The sequence below is a fragment of the Hibiscus syriacus genome, unplaced genomic scaffold, assembly GCF_006381635.1.
Source record: "Hibiscus syriacus cultivar Baekdansim isolate YM2019G1 unplaced genomic scaffold, ASM638163v2 tig00110204_pilon, whole genome shotgun sequence".
In the NCBI taxonomy this organism is placed as follows: domain Eukaryota; kingdom Viridiplantae; phylum Streptophyta; class Magnoliopsida; order Malvales; family Malvaceae; genus Hibiscus; species Hibiscus syriacus.
Genome location: NW_024062626.1, coordinates 1,370,377 through 1,394,453, shown reverse-complemented (window position 1 = coordinate 1,394,453; position 24,077 = coordinate 1,370,377). Strand labels below are relative to the sequence as shown.

Genomic DNA, 24,077 nt, shown 5'->3' with positions numbered 1-24,077 from the left:
TTATTAGTTTAATGATATGAAATGTTAGCAAAATAGATTAACTTTAATTTAACCCTTGAATTTCAATAACCTCTAAATTTTGGATGAAATATTATTTTAACCACTAAACTTCAGATAAAATATCAAATTAATCATTGAAATTGACCAAAATCTCTCACCGTCAGCCTCCACTTACCCTTGTCGACGTTGGTCACTGTCAATCGGCATTACCCACCGTTACCAAAGATTATTACACCTTAGAATTTTCAATTCACTCATTTTGTTAACCTCTTAAACACGAATCCAATATTCATTTCATAAAAAATGCCTCAAACTTAAAAAAATTAATCTATAATCCTTCGACTTCCTTTAAAATTAAACCATAATAATAAATTTATCATTAATACTTTTTTTTTAAAATATAAAGACACCAAACAGACAAAACTATATCATAATCAAATACACAAATAGTTCATTTATATATTGATTGGTGTTGTTAAAAATGTATGAAGGGATTAAATTGATTAAGTATTAATATGTTTGAGTGTTATTTTTAGAATTAAGACTAAATTAAAATAAAGTGTAAAGTTTAGGGCTAAAAGTTTTATTATACTAATTTTATTAACTGTCAAATCATCATCCGTTAATTTTTTTTAACATAATAGACCGACTTGTTACTTTTGTTAAATATTTTAAATCGGGTAATCATTTGATAACTTTCCATAATCAAGGGAGTTGATAAAAACACACCCTCTAATTAAGGGACTATTTTAGTCTTTTACCCATAAGTTTTATATTCTTTAAATAATTATGTTTATTAGTAATTTCATATATTTTAATAATTATATTATTAAACTTTTAATATAATAATATGATATTTATAAATATATTTTGATAAATAATTTTTATTTTTTAAACATCATTATATGGACATATTAATGAATGTATGTATGTTAAATTAAAGTATATATTGATCATATTTAATTTGATTCCAAACTTTGATTCCTTCACTCCACTCTGGAACTTTTCCTTTTATCTATTTTACAATAATTTACACCGATAAACTTAAATAATAATAGGAAAAGAGAAAAACAAAATGTATCTTACGGGATTATTTGGTTCATGTAATATAATTGAATTAGTTATCAATTTATATAATTGAATGAAATAATCATATTTTATTAGTTATCAATTTATATAATTGAATGAAATATTAAACCTTTTAATAATATAATTACATAATGAGTAAATATTTAAAATTCTTAAACTGTGTTTCTTTCTTCTTTTTTATAAACTTTTAGACATTAGCACCATAAGTCCTCCTTCGAATGTTTGGGTTATTATTTCTAAGACTCAAATTCATATTTTTTTTCTTTAAAAGTATACTATATCTTACTGTTACACCCAACACTTAGGGGTTGTTTGTTTACTTCAGAATAATTAAGCGCTGAATAATTCAGAAGCTATGTATAAATTAGCTCTGAATGTGACATGCTATTTAATAATGGCTCTGAATCATTCAGAATGTACTTTGATGCTGAATCAGTCAGCACTGAATCATTCATAAGTGTGAAACAAACGTGCTGAATGCTGAATGGAATCATTCAGCGCTGAATGCTGAAGGAACCATTCAGAGCCAAACAAACAACCTCTTATTATTATATTTTTAAAATTTTAATTTATCATAGCACTGTTTTTTTTATAATAATATTAAATATTTAAATTTTTTGAATTATATTTAAAACATTTCAACTCAAATTAATTTTTAGGTAAACTACACTTTTAGTATTCCAACTATCACTTTTGTTCTGTTTTGGTCACTCATCTTTTTTTATTTATTTTAAAATCATACTTAATGTTACATTTTGGTCACCCGTCGTTAAAAAATGATGATACTGATGTGTCACCATAAGGTAGTGCCACGTCTTTATTGAAAAAAATTAAAAATATCATGTTAACACTTCTGTTAATTTTTTAACAACAGATGACCAAAATGAAATCAAAACGTAAAATTAGGTATGATTTTGAAAAAAAAAATAATTAGATGACCAAAACGGAACAAAAATAATAGTTAAGATACTATAAATATAGTTTACCCTTGTTTTTTTCAATAGTAAAGGTCAGCCAAGTTTTACTAGGTTAAAATCTCGAATATATAGCCATTGAAGTTATCAATACGTTGGAACTTTTTAAAATAAATGGGTTTTTCTTTTATTCCTTATTTTCTTAAGGTTTGTTTTTTTTAATGAGTTGAGACTGAAAAGAAAATGATAATAATTTTCTGCAATTCTTTTTTTATTATTTAGTAAAAAGAATGAAAAAATGGATTTTAACATTTTTTTATGAAATAAAAAAGAAATTGTTTGGTTATAATAATAATAATAATAATAATTGTCTGTCTAGCTCAGTTGGTAAGAGAGCAAAGCTCTTAACCTTGTGGTCGTGGGATTGAATCCCACGGTGGGCAATTCATAATTCTGACTGCTGGAGGTCTCCCACGGAAACTGCTCTCAACCTGGTATTGGGGGCATGCTACTATCGTATCTCTCACCCCATATCATATGGTAATAGGGTCAGTTAATAATTTTTTTGTTTGGTTATAATAACCTTTTTTTAATATATCGTTTTCGTAAAATAATCTATATAAATCTCGATTTTCTAATTTTTTCTACTTAAATTTAAATTTTTAAAAATCTATTCAATAACGATTAATCTAATTCTTTTTAATAAAAAATGTTTTTTTGTATAAAATTATACTATATTCAACTATCTATAATTTAAAGTATCTGGAAATTCTATGGAAAAAATAGATTTTTTCTTTTGCTTGCTTTAATTTTGCTTCTCTCCGGCTTCTCCAATTCAGTGTTAAAGATTTGAAGCGCGACCAAATCTGATGTCTATTTAATTCTTTTCTTAAGGACTGAGTTAGGTACTTTTTCATGAAGTAGGACCAAGCCAATCAGAATATTATAAAGAGACGAGTTTCCAGGTGAACCTCATCCTACTTGCTTTACTTGCTCTCATCTTACCCGTCACTTTGAGGCTTTGTTTACTTAAAGTGAAGCAATTAGGACATATTCTTTCCAAAATGGAACAGTTAATTTTCAAATAACGACCCTTTACGTTGCATTTTAGATGGCTATAAAGTTGATGTTCTTTTACTTATCTTCACCGTTTCCATTATACTTCTTCAATTGAATCCTTACAGACAGGAAAAAAAATACGGAGATGGATCCAAGTTTGAAGGAAGCAGCTGAAACAGAAAACATTGATGCCTTGCACCTTCTAATTCGAGATGATCCCTACATCTTGGAACGCCTCGACCAAGTTCCTTTCGTCGAGACTCCACTTCATGTAGCAGCAGGCAAACTTCATGTAGCAGCAGACAATCGGCGCTTTCGTTTTGCGATGGAGATGATGAGCTTGAAGCCTTTGTTTACCGAGAAGCTAAACCCAAATGGGTTTAGTCCCATGCACTTGGCGCTGAGAACAGAGCAGGCTAAGCTAGTGCTTCGACTGTTGAAGACCGATAAAGATCTGGTTCGCGTCAAAGGATGGGAAGGGATGACTCCTTTCCATTATGTAGTTACAATGGGGAACTTAGAGCTTCTTTCTTGATGCTTGCCCTGGATGCATCGAAGACGAGACTGCGTTACATCTTGCTTTGAAAGAAGACCAGATCGAAGCTTTTACCCTCCTAATTGGATGGCTTCAAAGGACCCGCCGGACTCAACGTAGTGTCTTGTCCTTTGAGAAAAAATTGGCGAATTGGAAAGACGACGATGGCAACACTCTGTTGCACTTTGCGGCTAAGAGCGGAAAACATTGGGTATGTGCAATTCTATTCTTTGATTTACGTCGCATTCCGAAAACCTCTTTTCGATAAACTATTATTGGTTGTTCTGTTTTCCATTACCAATGCATGCAGGCGCTAAAACTGTTGTTAGATTCCCAACTTTGGTTACACGTAAATGCTAAGGATTCGAGTGGTTTGACGGCTCTTGACATCATACAAGGTACTAACAAACGAGACAAGGACGAAGAAAACAGAAACAGGAGTGACGAAGTCAATACCAAGATTAACCAGTTGAAAGGTAAAGTTACTTTGGAAAGAATAAAAGTGCTGGCAGATCGTACGAGGCACAGCATGTCCGTGGACATGATCAACACGATGCTGGTGATTATGGCTCTGGTTATCACAGCAATCTACCAATCGCCGTTAAGTCCACCAGGTAGTATTTGGCAAGACAATGGTGACGACAATGCCAGGGCCCCGGCTCGGCTATGGCCCCCTCGAACATCCCTAGCACGGGTAATTTCTCCAATAAAAACTTTGTTAATACGTCTGTGTGGATCTTTGGTAATAAAACGGAAAAAACCGGTGAAACAATCATGAATCCGCAGATGTATGGGTTGTTTTGGTTCTTGAACCTCGCAACTTTCAGGTTCACGGATCTTGTAACCGTATTCCTCCTCTCAAGTTTTCATCTTTTCCTGCTCCTTGCCATCCCGCTTTACATGATGGTCATCTGCTACTTCTGCTCCATGATAATCTTTGCACCAACCTATACTTGAGCATACGTCAGCCTTTTCTTCTTAGTTCTGTTTGGATTATTCCCATTCTTGCTCTTCTTCGGGTTGCTTATGTTTAGCAAATCGATTCGGCAGATCATAGGCGAGATCAGGTCCCGAACCCGGATGTGGAAAGAATTTGACATGAGCTCTCTAGGACCCTGGACGTTGATGTTTTATTCGCAATACGTACTTGATGGCATTTTTTGTATATGGATGCCTACAGCTTAGGTGTTGTAACACATGTCATTAAAATTAGGACTAAATTGATGAAAATATGTAAATATTAAGGACTTAATATATAAGTATCGATGGTCAAATTGGAATCTCTCCATTATTAAGTGGTCATAGATGTAGTTTACCCTTAACTATATTTACTTCAGTATGATCCATTGGAGTTTTAACCGAATTTTGCTCCACCCTCCTACTTTCCTCCATTAGTCTTAATCCACACAAACCCAATCTTGAAAGCCCAATTCTTTAAAACCCTAGTCTTCTCCTAATATTAGGGGTTCGACATATTTTGCGTAAGACTGAGAGAAGCAGCCATTGCAGTCACTGCAGCAGAACATCAAAAGAAGCTATGGGTAACTCTTCAAATACATCAAACATGACCTCTTTATATTGGAAGCAAAAGATAAAAAATAAAGATGGATGCTTAATTTCTTTTAATCTTTGTTTCATGTTTTTGTTTGTAAATCACTAAAAAAAACAGCGAGAATCAAGGTCCATGAGTTGAGACAGAAATAAAAAACTGAGCTTTTAGCTCAGTTGAAAGATCTCAAAGCTGAACTTGCTCTTCTTCGCGTTGCTAAAGTGACCGGCGGTGCACCCAACAAGCTTTCCAAGATGTAAAATTCTCCCTTTCTGTATTGGTTTCTTTGTTGTTTTTTGTGTTAGATGTGGATCTTAAGTTAATGGCTAATTGGGGGCATAAAATGGAACTTGATTTCTTACTTTATTTAGGGAAATGAGATATTCATTTGTTTTAACAAAGGATTTTCACTTTTTATTGTAACTTTATTTTATTATTTTTCCTATGTTGAGAAATTGATTTGCTATCTCTGAAACAAAATGCTTCTGATATATTTGATAAAATGTGGTTTGATCTATAAAATGTTAAACAGTAATCGTTTTGATGAAGACAACAAAATTGGTTTTCCTGAAGAAACAGCTAAACGATTCTACTTTTATACATGGAACAATCATGTTTGAATCGATGATTATTTTAACCATATGCCATTTTTTCTCGAATTTGATCATTTGGTTACTAACTGAGAAGCGAAATCTATATCATTTGATTGGCTGGTTGAGCTTTCCTAGAGCACGGTAGGACATAATGTATATGTTGGTTTGGAATTTGTACAATTTGGAGTGCTATCTAAATGTTTACGGGCTGTTGAATATTTTAGTTACTTTATTGATTTGTTTCTTTGCTATGTTTTTCTGAGTCTTTTTGTTTGTATGGGTGCAGAAAGGTGGTGAGGTTGTCGATTGCTCAGGTGTTGACGGTGATCTCACAGAAGCAGAAGACCGCACTGAGGGAGGCATATAAGAAGAAGAAGTTCTTGCCCCTTGATCTCCGTCCGAAGAAGACCAGGGCCATTAGGAGAAGGCTTACCAAGCATCAGGTACCGACATTCTTTTGATAATGCAGACTACTTTTTTTTCTAAATTTTGTTTAACAAGTCTGTTTCACTTTGATTCGGGCGGCAGTTTCCGGTGGGATTTATGTCCAACATAGGTGTGTGTATTCAAGCCTTTGCAATTGCAAGTTTCGGGCAGGGTTTATATTCACATACTCATATCTGAATATGTGTTGGATACGGGTGATGAGCTTTAGTACTTTAAGAGAAATGAAAGAAAAATGAAGAGATTGAAATCGGAATAACACGCTCTACTGTTCTACTTTGGTTGTTGGATCATCTGTTAATACGCATTCAACAAGTAACTGTTTAGTTCTATTACTATTTGTATAGGTTGTTGGGCTGTATGTCTGAATGTTGGTTTTGTTGCTTGCCCCAGGCTTCATTGAAGACGGAACGGGAGAAGAAGAGGGAAATGTATTTCCCAATGAGGAAGTATGCCATCAAGGTGTAGGATAAGATATTTCAGACAAGATTCTATTTTTGAATCCATTTATCTTTAATTAGTATCAGACGTGTGAAACCTGGGTTGTAATTTTGTTCAATTTTTAAATTTTCCAACATTTTCCATTCCAAACGTAGATGCTTTATAATTTAATATATATTACTCATTTTTCGTTCAATAAAAAAAGGAAAATATTAATTATTGAAGTAAAAGAATTGATACTAAAAATATATTGTTGTTAACATTATAATAATGTATTTTGAGGGGAAGAATATTTCAACTCACGTCGATTATTGTTTATTTTAGATAAATAAAGTTTTTATTAGTCTGGAAATTCCTCGCATCTCATTTCATTGGGTGATCATGTGAGAAGAATATTCATTCTAGATTCTATTAAATAATGATCCAAACTATTATGTTAATTTATTAATCAAATCATGATTTATTAATTTAATATTTCACTTTAGAACCAATTAAATAATTTTCTAGACCTATAGATTTAATATATCAAATAATTTCATATATATACTCGATTTGACTCGTACTCAACTCGAATTAGTCCGAAGATCCAAGGTTGACATGAATCGAAAAATGATTGATCGAAAACTGACTAATCTACATGCACAAAACCTTAAACTCAAAATCTGCTTAAACGATATCAATTTGCTTAAAAGTGGGATGGATACTTTAAATATACCAGGGCTTTGTTTAGGTATTTAAAACTGTATTCTGTTGTATTTATCATAATTCCAACTGAAATGAATGTTATTACAGTCTGTTACGATATATATTAATTGTATTAAGGCCTTAGCCTTCTTTATTGTTACTAGATTATATTTTATTTCAGTTTCTGAGATTTAAGTTGTAATTGGGTTCATTATCGTAGTTAATTAGTATTGGTCATTTTTTTAAACATTTTCAAAGCAAGCAGATTTGTCTCTCAATGGTTCTAAAGAGGTAGGTTAATGGAATCGAACTCATGATTAGTTTTGCTATCTTATGATCGGTTACAGTGTAAATAATATTCATCTTAGCGTTAGTTTATGTTACTGGAAAACCATGGCGGCTTGTAGTCATTGATGGGAACTGGTATTTATTTACACTTTTAAAGTTGATTGCATATCGTCGGTGTCGGAGATCATAGGTGCCGGCAGTAAGGTCCGGTTCGATAGTGTTGGAGCATCAGGTCCAACTGGTTCGGACCTTATCAGCTGAGATTGCTTGCAATGAGCAATGGCTCCCTGAATTGGGCTCTCAACCTCTACATTCACGCTGATGCTTCGTTTCAGAAATCGCAAATTCTGAGTTCCATTTGAGCTAGGACATGAAGAAGAACCAGATGACGATGTCGAATTAGAAGACGAAGACTTGTCCGTATAGTGTTGTCGTTTGACGGCCAAAGAAAACGATCTCCTATGGTGAATTTGTCCGAATGGAGCTTTCTTTGTTGCTTTCATCATCATGGACCGATCCAACCTTTCTTTAGCTCTTAGTCTTAGAATCGATCCTTCATCTGCAACTTTTGCAGCCGAACACGATTCACTCGAACAACCCGATATACTAAACAAAGAATTGAGGTAAGCCCTATAAGACTTCAGTTTTGAACCGATGGATGACGACTTTTTCCGGTGGTTCTCACCATTGCAGCGGCCGCTTAAAGCTTCGGTTGAGTACTCAAACGAACACTCTTCGGGATTCAACTCTCGGCTAATCCGACAAGACTCCGAAGGCGAAACATTGCAGGATTCATATGGAGTGGTGGTTGCGGTGGTGGTTAACGGTGTCGTATAAAAATCTTCGTAGACAGAAGAAGTGGAATTCTGCAGGAGTTTTTCGACCATGTGTAGACGAGGAGGGAGGTGAAGTGGAAGAAGCTTGCCTTTGTAAAAGAGTTCATCAGCTGGCGAAGTTGTGGGCTCGGTTTCCATGGAAGACCAAGACATTTGAAACTCGAACTCAATGGGGAAGTGCGGAGGCTGTGAGCTTATGGAGGAGTTGCAGAAGAAGTTGGAGTAGGAACTCACCTCCATTTCAATGTATTCATCATCTTCAACTTGAAGCTCATTTGGTAGTACACGGTTCACTGCCATTTTTATTTTACTGCTTTCCAATGTAATCTGTGTTTAGTGAGGAGGTGAGTGTCGTGATAGCAGAAGGAGAGCAAACTCTTTAAATCCTTGATGCTGCCGCGTAATATTAAAAATAGTCTAATATTTTTAACTAAATTTTAAAAATCAATTAACAATATCATAATATGTCATATAATAATGATATCTCTAAGCTATTAAGATTTAATAATAAAAAATATTAAATAATTTAATTAATTTATTTTATAATTCGATGGCTTAATTAAATATTTCGATACAAAAACTTAATTGACTGTAAATATAATAGGAACTGAATGAATTTTTAAAGAAAAACCATAGACTAAAATCTTTACATCTTGCCTAATATTTATCATTCTCGAAGTTTATCCTAATACGACAAGCCTCTTTTTGGAGGCTACTTATCCAATGCTTTTTCCTAACAAATAAACAAATATTTACCCTTCTTTTGATACTTAATTAAATATTTAGAACCCAACAAGAATCAAAGAATGATTTCCAAGCTGTATGGTTCTACTATCTTATACTAATCATGGTGACTTTAACGTCATTAATAAGGATTCATAAAGCTAATTTTTGTTATACTAATCATTACTATTAATCAATATGTTTTCTTTAAAATAAAATAAATGGTTTTTAATTTAATTTTATCCATAAATCAGTTTTTTAAAAATGGAAAAATAGTAATACATGGAAAGACATTTTTGTATTAAAAAAGACAAAGAAAGAATGCGGGAGTTGTCGACTTTAGGTAAGAAAAGAACAAATGAAGCGACATTCGATGGTGGGATGGGAATCATGTGAGGAAAATGTGGATGAAATGAGTTTCCTTGTTTTCTTTTCCTTTCCACTCACAACCATTAAAACGATAAGACATTCCAATGATACAAGTACTGGGGTTCTTATTTAATCTTTTCTATTTCCGGAGCTTCTAATGCGTGTTTAAAAACCAGCAACAATGAGGGTGTTGCACTGTTGATGTGGAACATAATTATAGTCTTTACTATGATTTGAGTTCTATTAACTTAAAGGTTTAATTTGTTCCGATTTTAATTTTAAAATTTGAACTTATCAAACTATGTCAATTAAATCCATTTATTTCGTTGAAAATAATTGATTTAATGGTTACTAACACTCACATATTTTTTTTAAAATAATATAACCCGTGATTATTTTGTAGGGTAGAGTATATAAATACTCTCCAGATTATAGAGTGATGTTTCATTGTGTACCTTTACTATTGAAAGTTATAAGATGATCACCTGATTATAGAGTGTTGCTTGTTGTGTTCTCTGACTATTAAAAGTTATAAAATAATCACCCGACGATTCATATGGTCCAAACTCGTCAATTTTTTGTTAAAAGATTAGTGACTGTTTGAGCTGGACATTAACATGCTCATTGTGATATGATAAAATCTGGTTCTAGAACTGTTTGAGTTGTATTTTATAAATCGAGTCTATGTTTACATTACGTCGTTGAGCCAGTGCTTGAAAGCAACATCGATACTAGTAGACATCATTAAAATATGATTCTATCATGTCTCAGTCAACATGTTAATGTCCAGCTCAGACAACCGTTAAATTTTTAACGAAAAAACGAGTTTGAAACACATGAATAGGTTGATAATCATTTTATAACTTTTAATAATCGGATGACTCAATAAAACAACATCCTATAGTTAAAAGACTATTTATAACATTCAATAGTCGAAGACTCAATAAAATAATATCCTATTGTCGACACCATCTGTATATGTTACCCTTATTTTGTATTGGATGCGACTTGTAAACCTAAAGATAATAATCAATGTGGTTTTCAATCGACGAAAAGTTTCGTTTACCGTTACACTATTAATGTGACTGTCCAGTGTCCACATGTCAATGATTCTTTATAGTGTTATTAATTTGCCTTTAACAACCTAGATGGTGAAGAATGACACCTCAATTCATCGTAACATAATTGGATACTTATATTTTGAAGTAGAAGCAAGACAAACATCTTAAAAGTAAATATTTTTATTTTTTTAATATTTAATATTTTAGATAATTTTTTTTTAATTTTGTAATAAATAAATAAATCTTCAACATTTTAAAGAAAATCAATTAAGTCTTCAAAACTTTTTAGAAAAATCAATTAAACTCATCTGAATATATAAATAGTCATATTAGCATCAAGATATTGTCAAAAACAACTTTGTAAACTGTCAAATTAGTACGGTAACAATCAATGATGATTTTTATTGATAAAATCATCGCGTTTACTTTTTTTCTTCTTTTGAGTTTGAAGAACATATTACATGAGAAAAATTTAAGGTTCACATTGATTTTTGTAAAAAGTACAAGGGGCTCATAAACAATTAAGCCGAAAGAATTTAAATGCCATTCTCAACTGCAAATCCAATTAACTGTGTGCTAATTAAAGTTAATTATTTTGTTGAATCAAATCCGAGTGTACTGCGATCATTTATCTCTCTTTTACACCCTGCCTTTCATGACTTAAAATCAAGGCAAGATAACCTAAACAACAACAGATTTGGTCCAGTGTAGTGATGGGATCTGAATTTATGATACAATTTCATCATGAATTTGATTCTAAGAGAGGTGAAAAGAAAAATATATTATCCGACGAAATCTTAAAAGCGAATCATGATTTTGCTGAGCTTTCCCATTCTCAAATACGGAACCAAAGAAATGGAAAAAGAAAATGAAAATTCTGCCGACAAACAACGAAAGTAGGAGCAAAAGATAGCCACAGAAGCATTAATCGAAGAGACCCACCACCCAGAAAACCAGGATATTGCCAGTGTCGTGGGTTGCTTCGATTCGAGAACCAAACGATAAAAGCAGAGCCTTGTCGGAGCTCGACCGGAGGGACACAATTGCCGGGTATCCAACCAGCACCAGAAATAACGAAAAAGCACTCTGCATCACCCACCACACAGACTTTTGCTAACGAAATTTACTAAAAGGATCATTTTACCTCATATTATATATATTTTTTAAAGTATTTTAGCATCCAACGTTTCATTTTAGGGTAAAAAGAACCATAACATTTGACAAAATAATTATTTTGTCTCTTATTCTTTTTTGGGGTATTTTAGCTCTTAACGTTTCATTTTAAGTTAAAAAACCTCCTATTTTGAAGCATTAATCATGTGTTAACTAATGATTTTCATCTATAAATGGAGTTTTTTGCCTCAAAGTAAAACAATAGGGACTAAAACACTTAAAAATAGAATAGGGGTGAAAATAACTATTTTGATAAACACTGGAGGCTATTTTTGGCATTATTCCTTTATTATTTATAGCCACCCCACCAGCTTGTGGAGGCTTTGCCATAAAAGGTCGAAGAGGATCGGATTTTTTTTATACTTAATCTATATTTCATTTAATAGGAAAAAGATCTCAACTTGATATTTAATTTTAGAAAAAATAAAGTTATGAAATTAGTTCACGATATTATTGTAGTATTTCAACGAATTATGACATATGACATATAATAATATCATCGTTTTGATCGATCAATATCACGTTAAAAGTTTAATTAACTATTAAAATAACAACTCAACACATGTATCAATTTGTAAAAAAAATCAATTACATATATCAATTTGAAACAAAAAATTTCAAATACCAAGTACCAATTTGTATAATGAACCATAAATAAGTCCTGAGCGCATAACCATACTGAGTCCAATACATACCCAATGGGCAATAACCATGTAAAATCCAACCTAATTAAACTCAATATAGTATAAACCGAACCCAAAAAATAAAATATAAGCACGATTAAATTAACCAATTAATTTAATCTAAATATAAAATAACTTAATTAAATTATTCAATTAATTATATACAATTATGTTTAATTTGACAATGATGTTTTTTCATGAACAAATAAATCTTAAAAAAAGTGCGAAAAAGAAAAAATTGTAGTAATTAATTAATATTTTTTTTTGGATAAGTAAGCTTTTATATATACAAAAGAAAGCAGTCAAACTGTTAAAAAACTGTACAAACAGTCCCCAAACAATGCACAGCTACATATTAATCCCATCATTCATCTCTATACAGTTTTTATACAACTTAGTCCTGACATCCTTTTTCACCCGTAGATATTTGGACACAGGCGGTCTAGGAACTTTTAAACATGTAACACAAATTATTACTTTAACTAAACAATCTTAAATTATGAATATGAACCAACCAGAAGTGAAAATATATAATTAAAAATTTGAATATTTAATTACCCAAAAAATATATTGAACATAAATTTATATTTACTCATAATAGAAGAATCTAAACATAGCTTAAAAAGGATATGATAAGCTGATAACATGTCAAATATCTAACTCTTAACTCTTAAATTTCAATAAAATCTAAATCTTAACTTTTAAATCTGTTTTAAAACTAAGATTTATTTATCATTATCCACAAATTTGAGTGTTATTATCTAAATCTGATTTAATTAAACTATTCTCCAAATATTTAAATTTACTAAGTAAAAAGATAATACGAATCTATTAAACATAAAAAATAAAATTAGTCTAAACAGTTTGTTATCTAAATTTTAATTATGTGGAAAATTGAACTTGAATAATGGATATTCAAATACCAGCATCCATCCAAATCTCATCGAGATAAATTATTAAAATAGAGTTTTTCAAGAGATAAATTGATATTTTATTAAAGTCGGGTTAAATTAACGTGTGAATGAATTGTTATTAGTTGATAACGTAAATGAATAAATTGTAAGAATCAAAATTTGAGTGCCCAAAATCGAAAGCAAATGAAACAAAATTTACCTCTACTGTAATTTACTCTAGTTTATTTTACGATTTTGTAACAGACAGTCACCGAAGGGTTTAAACGACCATCGTTTTGTAACAGAAAGTCACAAGCGAGAAAAAAAAAAAGGTTGTTCAATTGGCACTGCCACCATTTCAAGCTCAGCTCTTTCTTTTCCATTTCAAGATATGGGTAAGCTTAACTCTTCTCTGATTCTTCGTTCTGTTGTGAATGCTGGAAGGAAACTCTCTATTTTCCACTCTTCTTTTTCTTCTTCTTCTGTTAACCTCTTCTCTACCCGCATCGATGCTTTAGATAAGAAATCCATGTCTGTATGTGGAAAGAGAAAGCAATATGATGGCTTCGATAGTGTTGGTGATGCTTTAACTGTGTTTAGCAAGATGATTGGCAAGTACCCAAGGCATTCCATCGTGGAATTCACTAAATTATCAGCTGCCGTTGTTAGGATGAGACATTATGTCATTGTCATTTCTATGTGTGGCAGGATGGAATTAATAGGATTTTCCAATAATGATTATTCTTGGAGCATCTTGATAAATCAGTCTTGATGAAGGTTTAATGATTAGTGTAAAGATCAGTCTTCTCTATTAACAAGGTTACTCAATACATGCAACAGTCTAAACTTGCTTACTGCTTGGCATTAAAAACAATCCTCAAGTACTTATACAATACAATTGACTATGAACTTTGGTTTGTTCTTCAGCGACAACAAAAACTAATTGTAACAGTTTTTGCTGACGTTGATCGGGGAAGTGACACTAAAGATCAAAGCTCAATTTATGGGTATTGTGTAAATATTGGCCATTATATGTGATTTTAGAGTTAACAAAAGCAAGGCTCTATCTCCAGATCAATAGTTGAAACCGAGTATAAGAGTCTTGTAGACGTTACGTATGAAATAACGTGGATAAAACCTCTTTCATCAGACATGAAACCAATAAGAAATCTTTATAGTCTGGTGTAATAATAAAGACTAAACATGTAAATTTAAAGGGTAAACTGCGCCAATGGTCACTGATGTTTGGGTAAGTTTTTGTTTTCACCATTAATGTTTCAAAAGTTACAAATAGGTCACTAACGTTATCGTTTGTGACAAAATGGTCACTGGCCGTTAACATCCGTTAAGAGGCGTGACGAAAAATACAAATGGACCGTTATTTGATGAGGTGGATCGTTGACCGCCATTTTGACTGGCTCTTCTTCTTCTTCAACCCATTCCCCATCTTCTTTTTCTTCACTTTTCTTCTTCTTTCTTTCTCTTCACTTTTCTTCTTTCGCATCGAATCAAAAAGTTGAAAATTGAAACGACTTTAATTTTGGTATTAAATGAACAATGGAGCTATGTTTTCTATTTTCTTCGTTTCATTTGTGATTAACATATAACGGTCTAAACAATTGGTAAGGAAACAACAGCCGATTTTGCATTTCGTATATTCTAAATTCCATTCTCCCAACACAGGATCAGATATTCTCAGTTCTGTAATGGTTTTTTTCTTTTTCATATCATCTGAATTTCAATGAAAGAATTTGTAAATATATTACCAACTAAATTTACAACATATTTATAAACCACATTGTGATGTATGCCTTTACAAAACCTGCACAGAGATGGACATAGGCACCGAGACATCGTCGGCGAATCGTGAATCCCTGTTCAAAGCTGCCGAGTTGCCTGCAAATGCATATCCAACACCCAGTCCACCGAAATGTAAGGATGCATTCTCGCACCTCTGAAACACTCTAGCAAGCGATGCAGCCTTTCTTTTTGCCCGCTTTGTGCCCGTGAACAACAGTGTCTGAAGCAAGCCGGCCAATGATGGAGCCTTTAGCACTCTTTCAGTCGCAGCATACCCACCGTTGCGGCCCAACTCGAGCAACGCTGCCACTGCATTCTCTTTACCTCTAGCGGATCTGCACCTCATCATTATTATTAACCCCACCACTGCCATTTCTTCCTTCCCCACAGCTTCAGCCACAATTGGTTGCCTGACGATCAAGGCCAATGCACCTGCAGCTTCCTCCGCTACCCCTTCATTCCCCAAAGCTCCTACTAGTGTTGTAACAACTCTGGCTTCAATCATTCTTGCACAATTCTCCAAATGAGTCGACTGATTAAATAAAGCAATTACAACATCCTTCTTCCCTCTCGGAGTCCCAACTCTCAACAACCCTGATAAGGCTTCGATTGTTCCTCCCTGATTGACTATTCTCTTCTTATAGGCATGCACTGCTGAGAGGCTAAACAGTGTTGCTGTCGCATTTTCCCTGGCCTCCGATGTGAGCCCCAGCCTCAAGACTTCGACAATCGAACCTAGACAACAATCATCGCCCATAATTCAGTTTTTGTTTTTATCATAAATGGATAAGTTCAGCATTGCGGTAACAGAATTCTCTTGAGCAACAGGTTTTGAAGACGACAACAACTTACATAATTGTGGTATTGCTCCGGCCTCTGCAATAAAAGCCCGATTTTTCTTTCCTGTTTTAGCCAACAAGCGTATCTCATGAGCATCAATAGCCTGGGATGTCTCCACTCAACAATGGGAATTACGTCATGTGTGTGATAAGAGGAAAAGAAGAAAAGTGAAGAGAAAGAAAGTAAAGAAAAGTGAAGAGAAAGAAAGAAGAAGAAAAGTGAAGAAAAAGAAGATGGGGAATGTGTTGAGAAGAAGAAGAAGAGCTAGTCAAAATGACGGTCAACGATCCACCTCAGCAGATAACAATCCAGCTGTATTTTTCGTCACGCCTCTTAACGGCTGTTAACGGCCAGTGACCATTTTTGTCACAAACGATAACATTAGTGACCTATTTATAACTTTTGAAATATTAGTGGTGAAAACAAAAACTTACCCAAACATCAATGACCATTGACGTAGTTTACCCAAAATTAAATCTTCGTTCTGTTTGAAAGAAGATCATGTCACAAAATCTTGAAGTTAATTATGTTTCAACTGACTTTCAAATAGTTTTTTCCCCTAAACACATCATACAAGAGGGAGGGAGAAAAGAAATTTTTACTCATAATGAATATTAAACCTACAACCTGAAGAGAGAATTTATCAACTGAGAATTTTTAATTATTTGTTCTTGAGTTTATCGAAGACTTTCAAATAATTGTGTTGATCAAATCACTATTTGTTTCCTAACTTAAAAGTTTTCGAAATGAACGATGGACTACATTCTTGAGACATTAGAAACATAAAAAGGAGAAAAGCAAGGTGTGATTGTTAACAGTAACATTTGAAATGGACTTGGTTAGATTATTAAATCAGTTGACCAGAAAACACGTTGAGTATAGGCAGCTTCAATATAACAATAATGCCAAATATATATTCCTTCAAACATGAAAGTCCCTTTTTGCCATTGCCGGAATTCAAGCCTTTCTATATTAAATTACCTTTTATTTTAAAAAACTTATAACCTATTAAAAGATTGATATTATCATTTGGAATTTAAATATAAGATTAAAACTCTGATACAAGTATTGTATTTTAATAAATAAACTGGATACGTAATAATCTTTTATTGGTTAAACTAAAAGTATTATTTCATTATCAATGTACTAAATAATAATCTTAATTATTTTTAAACCCCATAGAAGTACTCTGTTATAATATTTTAATTCCAAATATATTTGCTTAGAAATATAAAAGTTCATAATTATTGTTTGTTCCGAAAACTGAGTGTGAATCCGCCGTCTACCTCTTCTATACGCTCTGGCTTCCAGAAACCTTTTTCCAAAGTACTGTGTCCATCATTTGAAACATGTGTAATGCAAAATTAATACCTCAATTATTATTTTTGTTATATTTTGATATTTAAATTTTATTTTTTTAAGAATAATTGATATGATTTTTTTCAATAATTATATGTCATAGTCCTATAATAATATATTGATATTATTGTTAAATTTTTAATGATAGATACTAAATTAAAACTTAAACTAAACGTTAAATATGAAATTAAAAAAATATATAAATATTAAAATAAAATAAAACTAATCATCTAAATATAATTTATTCTATAATTTAAGATGTGTTCCTCCGAGTTTCAAGCGGAAGAATCTTTCAAAGGTAAAGGAAAACGAGAGAAGTGGGACCGACGGCTCAAAACGAGTCTAAATATGGCATTTTTATAAAATCAAATTTAGTTAATATAAACTAGTATTTGATTAAAAAAAAGTAAAGTTAAATAATTAAAATATTTGCATACAATTTAGTGTCTAAATATTACTTCGATAAAAAGAGAGTCAAATAAATATGGTATTTGATGTAAAACAAGTATTTAAGTTTTTTTAATGTCGATTTAAATGATTAATAGTATCCCAAACTAAATAAAAATAAACGAGCCTACTTTGAACATGCCTCTTATGATTTCAACTTTTAAAGGGTACTTTTTTTTAAGTTAAAGGGTATAAAACTTAAATAGTGCGACTTGCTGAAATTTAAATAAAAAATAATTGAATTAAATTAATTTTAAAATTAAATTTAAATAAGATCATACATTTGAATCTAATAAATCATAAACACATGATTCTCGCCGTACATAAAACTTTTTAAATAAAATTGAAGATTTATTTATTCAAATATTTATATTAAAACATCAAGGTTGATACTATTACATATGTTACAAAAATTGTTAATCCAAGATAAAATAATAATAATAATAATAATAAATATTATTATATAATCGAACGAAACAAAATAAATAAAGAATTAAAATAGAAGAACATGATTTGTTTGCTAGTATTTAGACACTGAATCGGATGAGTGAAGTAACATAAATCGAAGAAGAATTTTGTTGAGGCTTGTATGAACAGTTTCCTTAAGACATATTCGTCCTCTCCTAGGTGTTTTGAGTAACATTGGATGTTGGTCTCCCAGGATACAACAACAAACGATCACAACAGTAAGCACAACCGTAGTGATCAGTCGAACACAATCTTTCCTTTCTCTATCACCTAGAATGAACGAATTTGGAAGGAATTTTCTAAGTGTTTTATAATTCAACACTATAAATTGTGTCTTGTAACTTATATTGTGTTGTATCTTAGAATTGGGCCTCAAGTAACCTATATATAAGGAGAGGAAATGGATTGAAAGGATAAATTCTTTCGATGAAATGACTTATCTTTTTGATGAAAGGATTTAATATTTTCATGAAGATAATTGTTGAATTGGTATGATTGAATGGGTGCAACTTTAAACTAAAAAATAAGTTCATTCACCAAGTGACATGACTTATTATTAATTAGTTATAAATAACATCAATTCATTCAATAATTTTTCCAACAACATATAAAAAAACTCTAGAATTTTTTGTTCAAAAATGGAAAAAATAATAATATTATAAAAGAAGCTAAACAATAACATAGTAAAGCCAAACTAGCAATATATAAGAAAATCACAACATTAAGCTCAAACACCTTAAACAATCAAACGTATAATGCACCATATAAGACTGCTTAAAATAGAAATAATATGCCATCGGACTACTATAACAAAAGAAGAAGAAAAATACATACCAATTCCTTACAAATCAACAAGGACATTGGCCGACTTTAAGCATGGTTCGATACAACAACAAACACACAATCATCATAATACGATCCCAAAACATTAGATAACCCTTGATTGCTAAATCAACAAACATGTTTTTTTTTTATTAAGACAACTCCTTCAATGACATTGAATCATACTCAATGACCACTATACTAAAACCACCAACGAGACACCGCTATAAACTTTTACAACCCATCCAGTCTAGCAAGTTCGAGAACCACTTCATGTCGTCACCGTCAACTCTAAGCAGGAAATAACTAATTCAGCAAGAACTTTAGTCTTCAATCAGAGTACTCAATCTTTGAAGCAATCTTAAGCGATCAATTCCATTTATGTAGTAACTGATTTCATCCTGTACACAATTCAACAATGCCGAGTTTTTAGCAGTAGCTAAAACGCATGTAGTATATGAATTAAATCATTTATATTTGATGAAACAATTTATGAATAAAATCCATGTACATGACTGTAATTTATTCATCAAAGGAATCTAAATCATTATCACTGTAATTTTACAGGCTAAAAATATGGTTGAAAATGTACAATTTAAAATTCGAGTTATACAATTATCTTGGAAACATAATATTTAATAAATTCGAGTTTGAATTTTAACATATATTTTTTAAATTTTTTACGTTAATTCAAACTATATTGCTAAAAAGTGAAAACCCTAAGTTCGCATATAAGGAAAGGTTCTTATTCAAAAAAAAATTAGTGTAAAAAATCATTATCATTTACCTGGTGACAACGAATGGAAAGGATGTTCATATTGGCTGCTTTGCTATGTGTAAGGCTTAGAACTTGAGCTCCTTCTTCTTGAATGATTGTGATAATCTCACTCAATGAAAGGTTCAACTCGGATCCCGTGATCAGATTTATTTCCATGCCAGAAATATTTGAATACTCCGATATATTTATAATTGGGGACATCATCGTTGATCTTGTCGCTCTATGAGCCTCTTCCAGTTGAGATCTCCTTTGTTCAAGTCCCTCCAAACGTGTTCGAAGCTGGTTTATGTGTTCGGTGGCTAGCTCCAATCTGTCAGGAATCGACGACCTCTACAACAATGAAAACAGAAAACATTATAAACTCGGACTTAACCTATTTAATTTGTTCGTGTTCGAAACTAACCCAGTAAGTTCACGCGGTCATCGTTAAAAGATGATCTACCACGGATGCTCCTATCCTGGCATTCACATTCAAGAAAAAGAAGAAAAAAAGACGAAAGAGAAGTGGACGTACTCGGGCGGGTTGAGGAGGAAGGAGAGAGAAGAGCCTGGAAAACAGATCTCTCATGTTGGATCGCCGTTCTCTTTCGATCAAATTCCGACTCATTTCCGATCAACGAGCTTAAAACTGCAGGATGTAGTTAGGGTTTTGTAAATTTCTCAAGGTCTTTCTCCACTGTGAAGGACAACGTGGAACATAAACCTTACTGAAAAAACACGAAGCGGAGATATTTCTATTTATACCACTCATGCGCCAACCCCCCCCCCCCCCCCAACACTTATTGACTTGGTAATCACGAGTAGTTTTGGATATGCACAAGACGTCGTGTCAAATGAGTCAGCTTTTATAACGTTATATTAGAAATTAATTAGTATGAAATTATCAAATTTAAATATAAAATTAGAACATTAATAAAAAATATAAGAAAATATTTAAATTAAATAATAATTATATTTTTTAGGAGTACGATCGCTCTAAAGCCATGTATCTTTAATTTTTATTATTATTTAATTTTTGTGATTATAAAGTAATATTTATTCAGATTTTTTAACATATTAATAACGTACACACCATGCCTACACAATTAATGTTTGAACCTAGATCCTGTAGGAAGAATAAGATTTTTTTTACTACTAATATCACTCAATAAATTCTAAAATAATAATTCATAATTATTTATTTAAATATTAATTAACGATATATTATGGTGGATTAAAATTAATTTGGAAGAATTAAAACTCGATTGGTGTATCAAATAAAATTCATTATCTGATTTAGTTTAAAATATGATCCAAATCCTTGTACAGTTTACACATTTAGAATTTAGTCATTCTAATTTTATCTCTAATAACTTAGTTCCTCTTTTTTAAAATTTAAAAATTCAAGTCAAATTGTTAATGTTGTTAAAATTCATTATTAAAATCACTGATGATATAACAATTTTAACAAACAAATATTGATGTTGTAATCAACTTAAACTTAACAGAAAATTTTAAATATTTTAATAATTAGGCTATAATTTAAATCTAAAAAGTAGAGAAATTAAATCTTAAATGTACAAAAATATAGGGAATCGGAGTATAATTAATCTTTAATTTTATTAATTAATTTTAAAAAAACATGTTTTAATTTATATTTTATTAAATATAATTCATTATAAAATTATAAAAAAATACAATAAAGACAAGAGAAATAGAAAACATAACAAAGAAAAAGAATATTTCTAATGCTTATATCAAACTTCAAAAGTCATATTATAATGAATATGAAAGATGAAAGATGAAGGATTAAAGGAAATGTATATGGATTATGGACCTTACTCAATAAGTAAGTTCATAACATAATTATATTTTTAATATTCAATCGTAACTATACTTTTTTTTAATAATTTATAATAATTATAAGATAATATTTATTCGTAAACTTTTTAATTTATTGGCAATTCACGTCCGCTCTGCAAATAACGCTGTTTAAACCCAAAACTCTAAAAAAATCAATATCATCTTTTTATTACTGAAATCATGTGACAATTCTTATATTACTAAGTAGGGCTGATTTTGGGACTGTGCGGGCTGCCCAACCGCACATGGCCCAATTTTTGTAAGGGCCTCCAAATTTTTTTAAGTCTTTTGTATATATGTGTATTTAGGATGTTTGGCCCAAGAATTTTCAAGTCCAATGCCCACATTATTACATGAAGATATTTTTTTATCACTATTTAACGTTTTCTATAGTTATAATAAATTTTAAAATATTATTGAATTTCTTTATATATCTAATATTTTAATTTTAAAAGACCTATTTTATTGTTATGGCATAAGATCACCAAAATTTACAAGACCATGTTACTAAGAGTTAATAGTGTATTAGTGTTTCTCGCACACAATGTCATGAAGGAGACAACGACAAATCAACACATAATTCTCTATCGAAAGGACAGAAAGCAGCAAATTCAATAGTATTTTTTGTAACAAGAAGAAAAAAAATAGTTTTTTCACGTGCAAATTGTATCCCCTCTTATTCAAAGTTTTAAAAGAAACTGTTTCCAACTTTGAATTTATATTCTTTTTTTTATTCCGCAACTTTTTCAAGTGATTAAATTTACATATGAATATGTAGGTAATATTTACTTTAGAAATATAATCATAGATTTTTAAAGTATAAGGATAAATAACCTATTAGTTTTGCAATCACAGTAAATACCTATTTTCCTTTTAATTTTATGAACGAAAATAAACTTATTTTATACATTTCTGCTTTATTTTTAAACAGTTTTAAATGTTTACGTGACAATTTCTCAAACAAGTTGAAATAAGTTAAATTTGAAAAAGATGAAAGTAATTATATAAAAGAAAATGGTCAAACTGCTTCCCCTCCCTATTAATTTCAACTATTAATTTTGGAAACTTTTATTCTACCTTCTTATTCCTACTGTAGAACGAAGAAAAATAGAAGCTATCGGCGAAAAATCTCTTCCCAATTACATAGTTTTTTCTTTGGTAAAGTACAAAAATGGTCCCCCTACTATAGGAAGTTACTTTGTTGACTCCATTGATTATTAAAAGTTATAAAATAGTCACCCAACTATTCATTATGTTCCAAAATCGTCTTTTTTCATTAAAAATTGACTGCAGTCTGAGCTGGACGTTAATCTACTGATTGTGAAATGATAAAATCCGATCTCATTATCTCAAACACTATCATATCTCAGCCAGCATGTTAACGTCTAGCTCAGACGACCATTAATTTTTTAATAGAGAATGACAAGTTTGTAACATAATGTATAGTTGAGTGACCATTTTGTAACTTTTAATAGTCGAGTGACTCAATAAAATAGTATACTATAGTCAAGGGACCACTTGTGTACTTTACCATTCTTTTTATTATTTAACTAAACATAAAGGAAAATAGATAGTATAAATACATTCAAATATTCGATTAAGTAATGTAAATAATAAACGCATATTTTACTAATAAAATATCCGCAAAGAATTCTTTGATTTCATTAAACAAATAGGAAGGAGGAAAGAGAAATTATAATATATATCTCAACTTTAGATTTTGATGTATAGTTTGAGGATGTGTCTTGTAATTAATCCATATTGGATCTAAACAGTCAAGCATGATGGCACAGACATTTTCGTCAATAATTTCTGTTTTAAGACAGCCTGAAACATGTTTTTACGTGCATTTTGACACGTGTAAAGAATAAGACAAATATGGTAAAAGAAAAAATATAATTAATTGACTTTTCTAATAAAACATTTGAACTCTTTCTACCATCTCACTTATGGTCCATCCAATTATTTTATGCCACATAACCAAATTTTTTCATCTAGTATTTGAAAAGTCTTCCTTTCCCTTTTTTAAGTTGAACAAAGAGGAATTTAGAATCCAGCTTCTTTTTATTTGGTTGGAGCTTTGTCTAGTAAACGAATAATCCTAATTTTCACTGATTGAAAGCCTCTCATCACTTGATAAGTTGGAATCTGATTCAAACTTTCCGTTTGTTACCCTCAATTCTTCTCTTAATTTTCTTTCCAACTTGGATGAAGAAGAAGAACAAGATTTGATATATAAAAGTAAAAACTTTATAATCTTCATTATGAAAAGGGAAAAACTTTTTCTTCACTTGGGAAGAAAAGGGATTAATGAATCATTGAACAAGCTTCATACTTCTTCAACCTTTGGTTTCATCATCCAAAATCAAGCAAGAATATCGTTTTGC

The 24,077-nt window shown here is 31.2% G+C and overlaps 3 protein-coding genes and 2 pseudogenes across 3 annotated transcripts; 2 read left to right on the top strand and 3 right to left on the bottom strand.

Moving 5' to 3' along the window:
- Window positions 1-3,207: 3,207 nt before the first annotated feature.
- Window positions 3,208-4,631, top strand: LOC120219192 (ankyrin repeat-containing protein BDA1-like). Its single transcript, XM_039216049.1, has 4 exons — window positions 3,208-3,519; window positions 3,584-3,808; window positions 3,908-4,291; window positions 4,425-4,631. The coding sequence occupies exons 1-4, from the start codon at window positions 3,208-3,210 to the stop codon at window positions 4,629-4,631; spliced, it is 1,128 nt and encodes a 375-aa protein (XP_039071980.1).
- A 488-nt stretch (window positions 4,632-5,119) lies between these two features.
- On the top strand, window positions 5,120-6,767 carry LOC120219040 (annotated as a pseudogene).
- A 972-nt stretch (window positions 6,768-7,739) lies between these two features.
- Window positions 7,740-8,766, bottom strand: LOC120219191 (probable membrane-associated kinase regulator 4). Its single transcript, XM_039216048.1, has one exon. It carries the CDS (start codon window positions 8,730-8,732, stop codon window positions 7,740-7,742), a length of 993 nt encoding a protein of 330 aa, XP_039071979.1. The 5' UTR covers window positions 8,733-8,766.
- Window positions 8,767-15,128: 6,362 nt separating this feature from the next.
- Window positions 15,129-16,426, bottom strand: LOC120219190 (annotated as a pseudogene).
- A 2,942-nt stretch (window positions 16,427-19,368) lies between these two features.
- On the bottom strand, window positions 19,369-20,455 carry LOC120219164 (transcription factor bHLH162-like). The gene is made up of 3 exons (XM_039216035.1): window positions 20,363-20,455; window positions 19,858-20,178; window positions 19,369-19,471 (listed from the first exon to the last, which is right to left on the bottom strand). The coding sequence occupies exons 1-3, from the start codon at window positions 20,453-20,455 to the stop codon at window positions 19,394-19,396; spliced, it is 492 nt and encodes a 163-aa protein (XP_039071966.1). The 3' UTR covers window positions 19,369-19,393.
- Window positions 20,456-24,077: the final 3,622 nt, after the last annotated feature.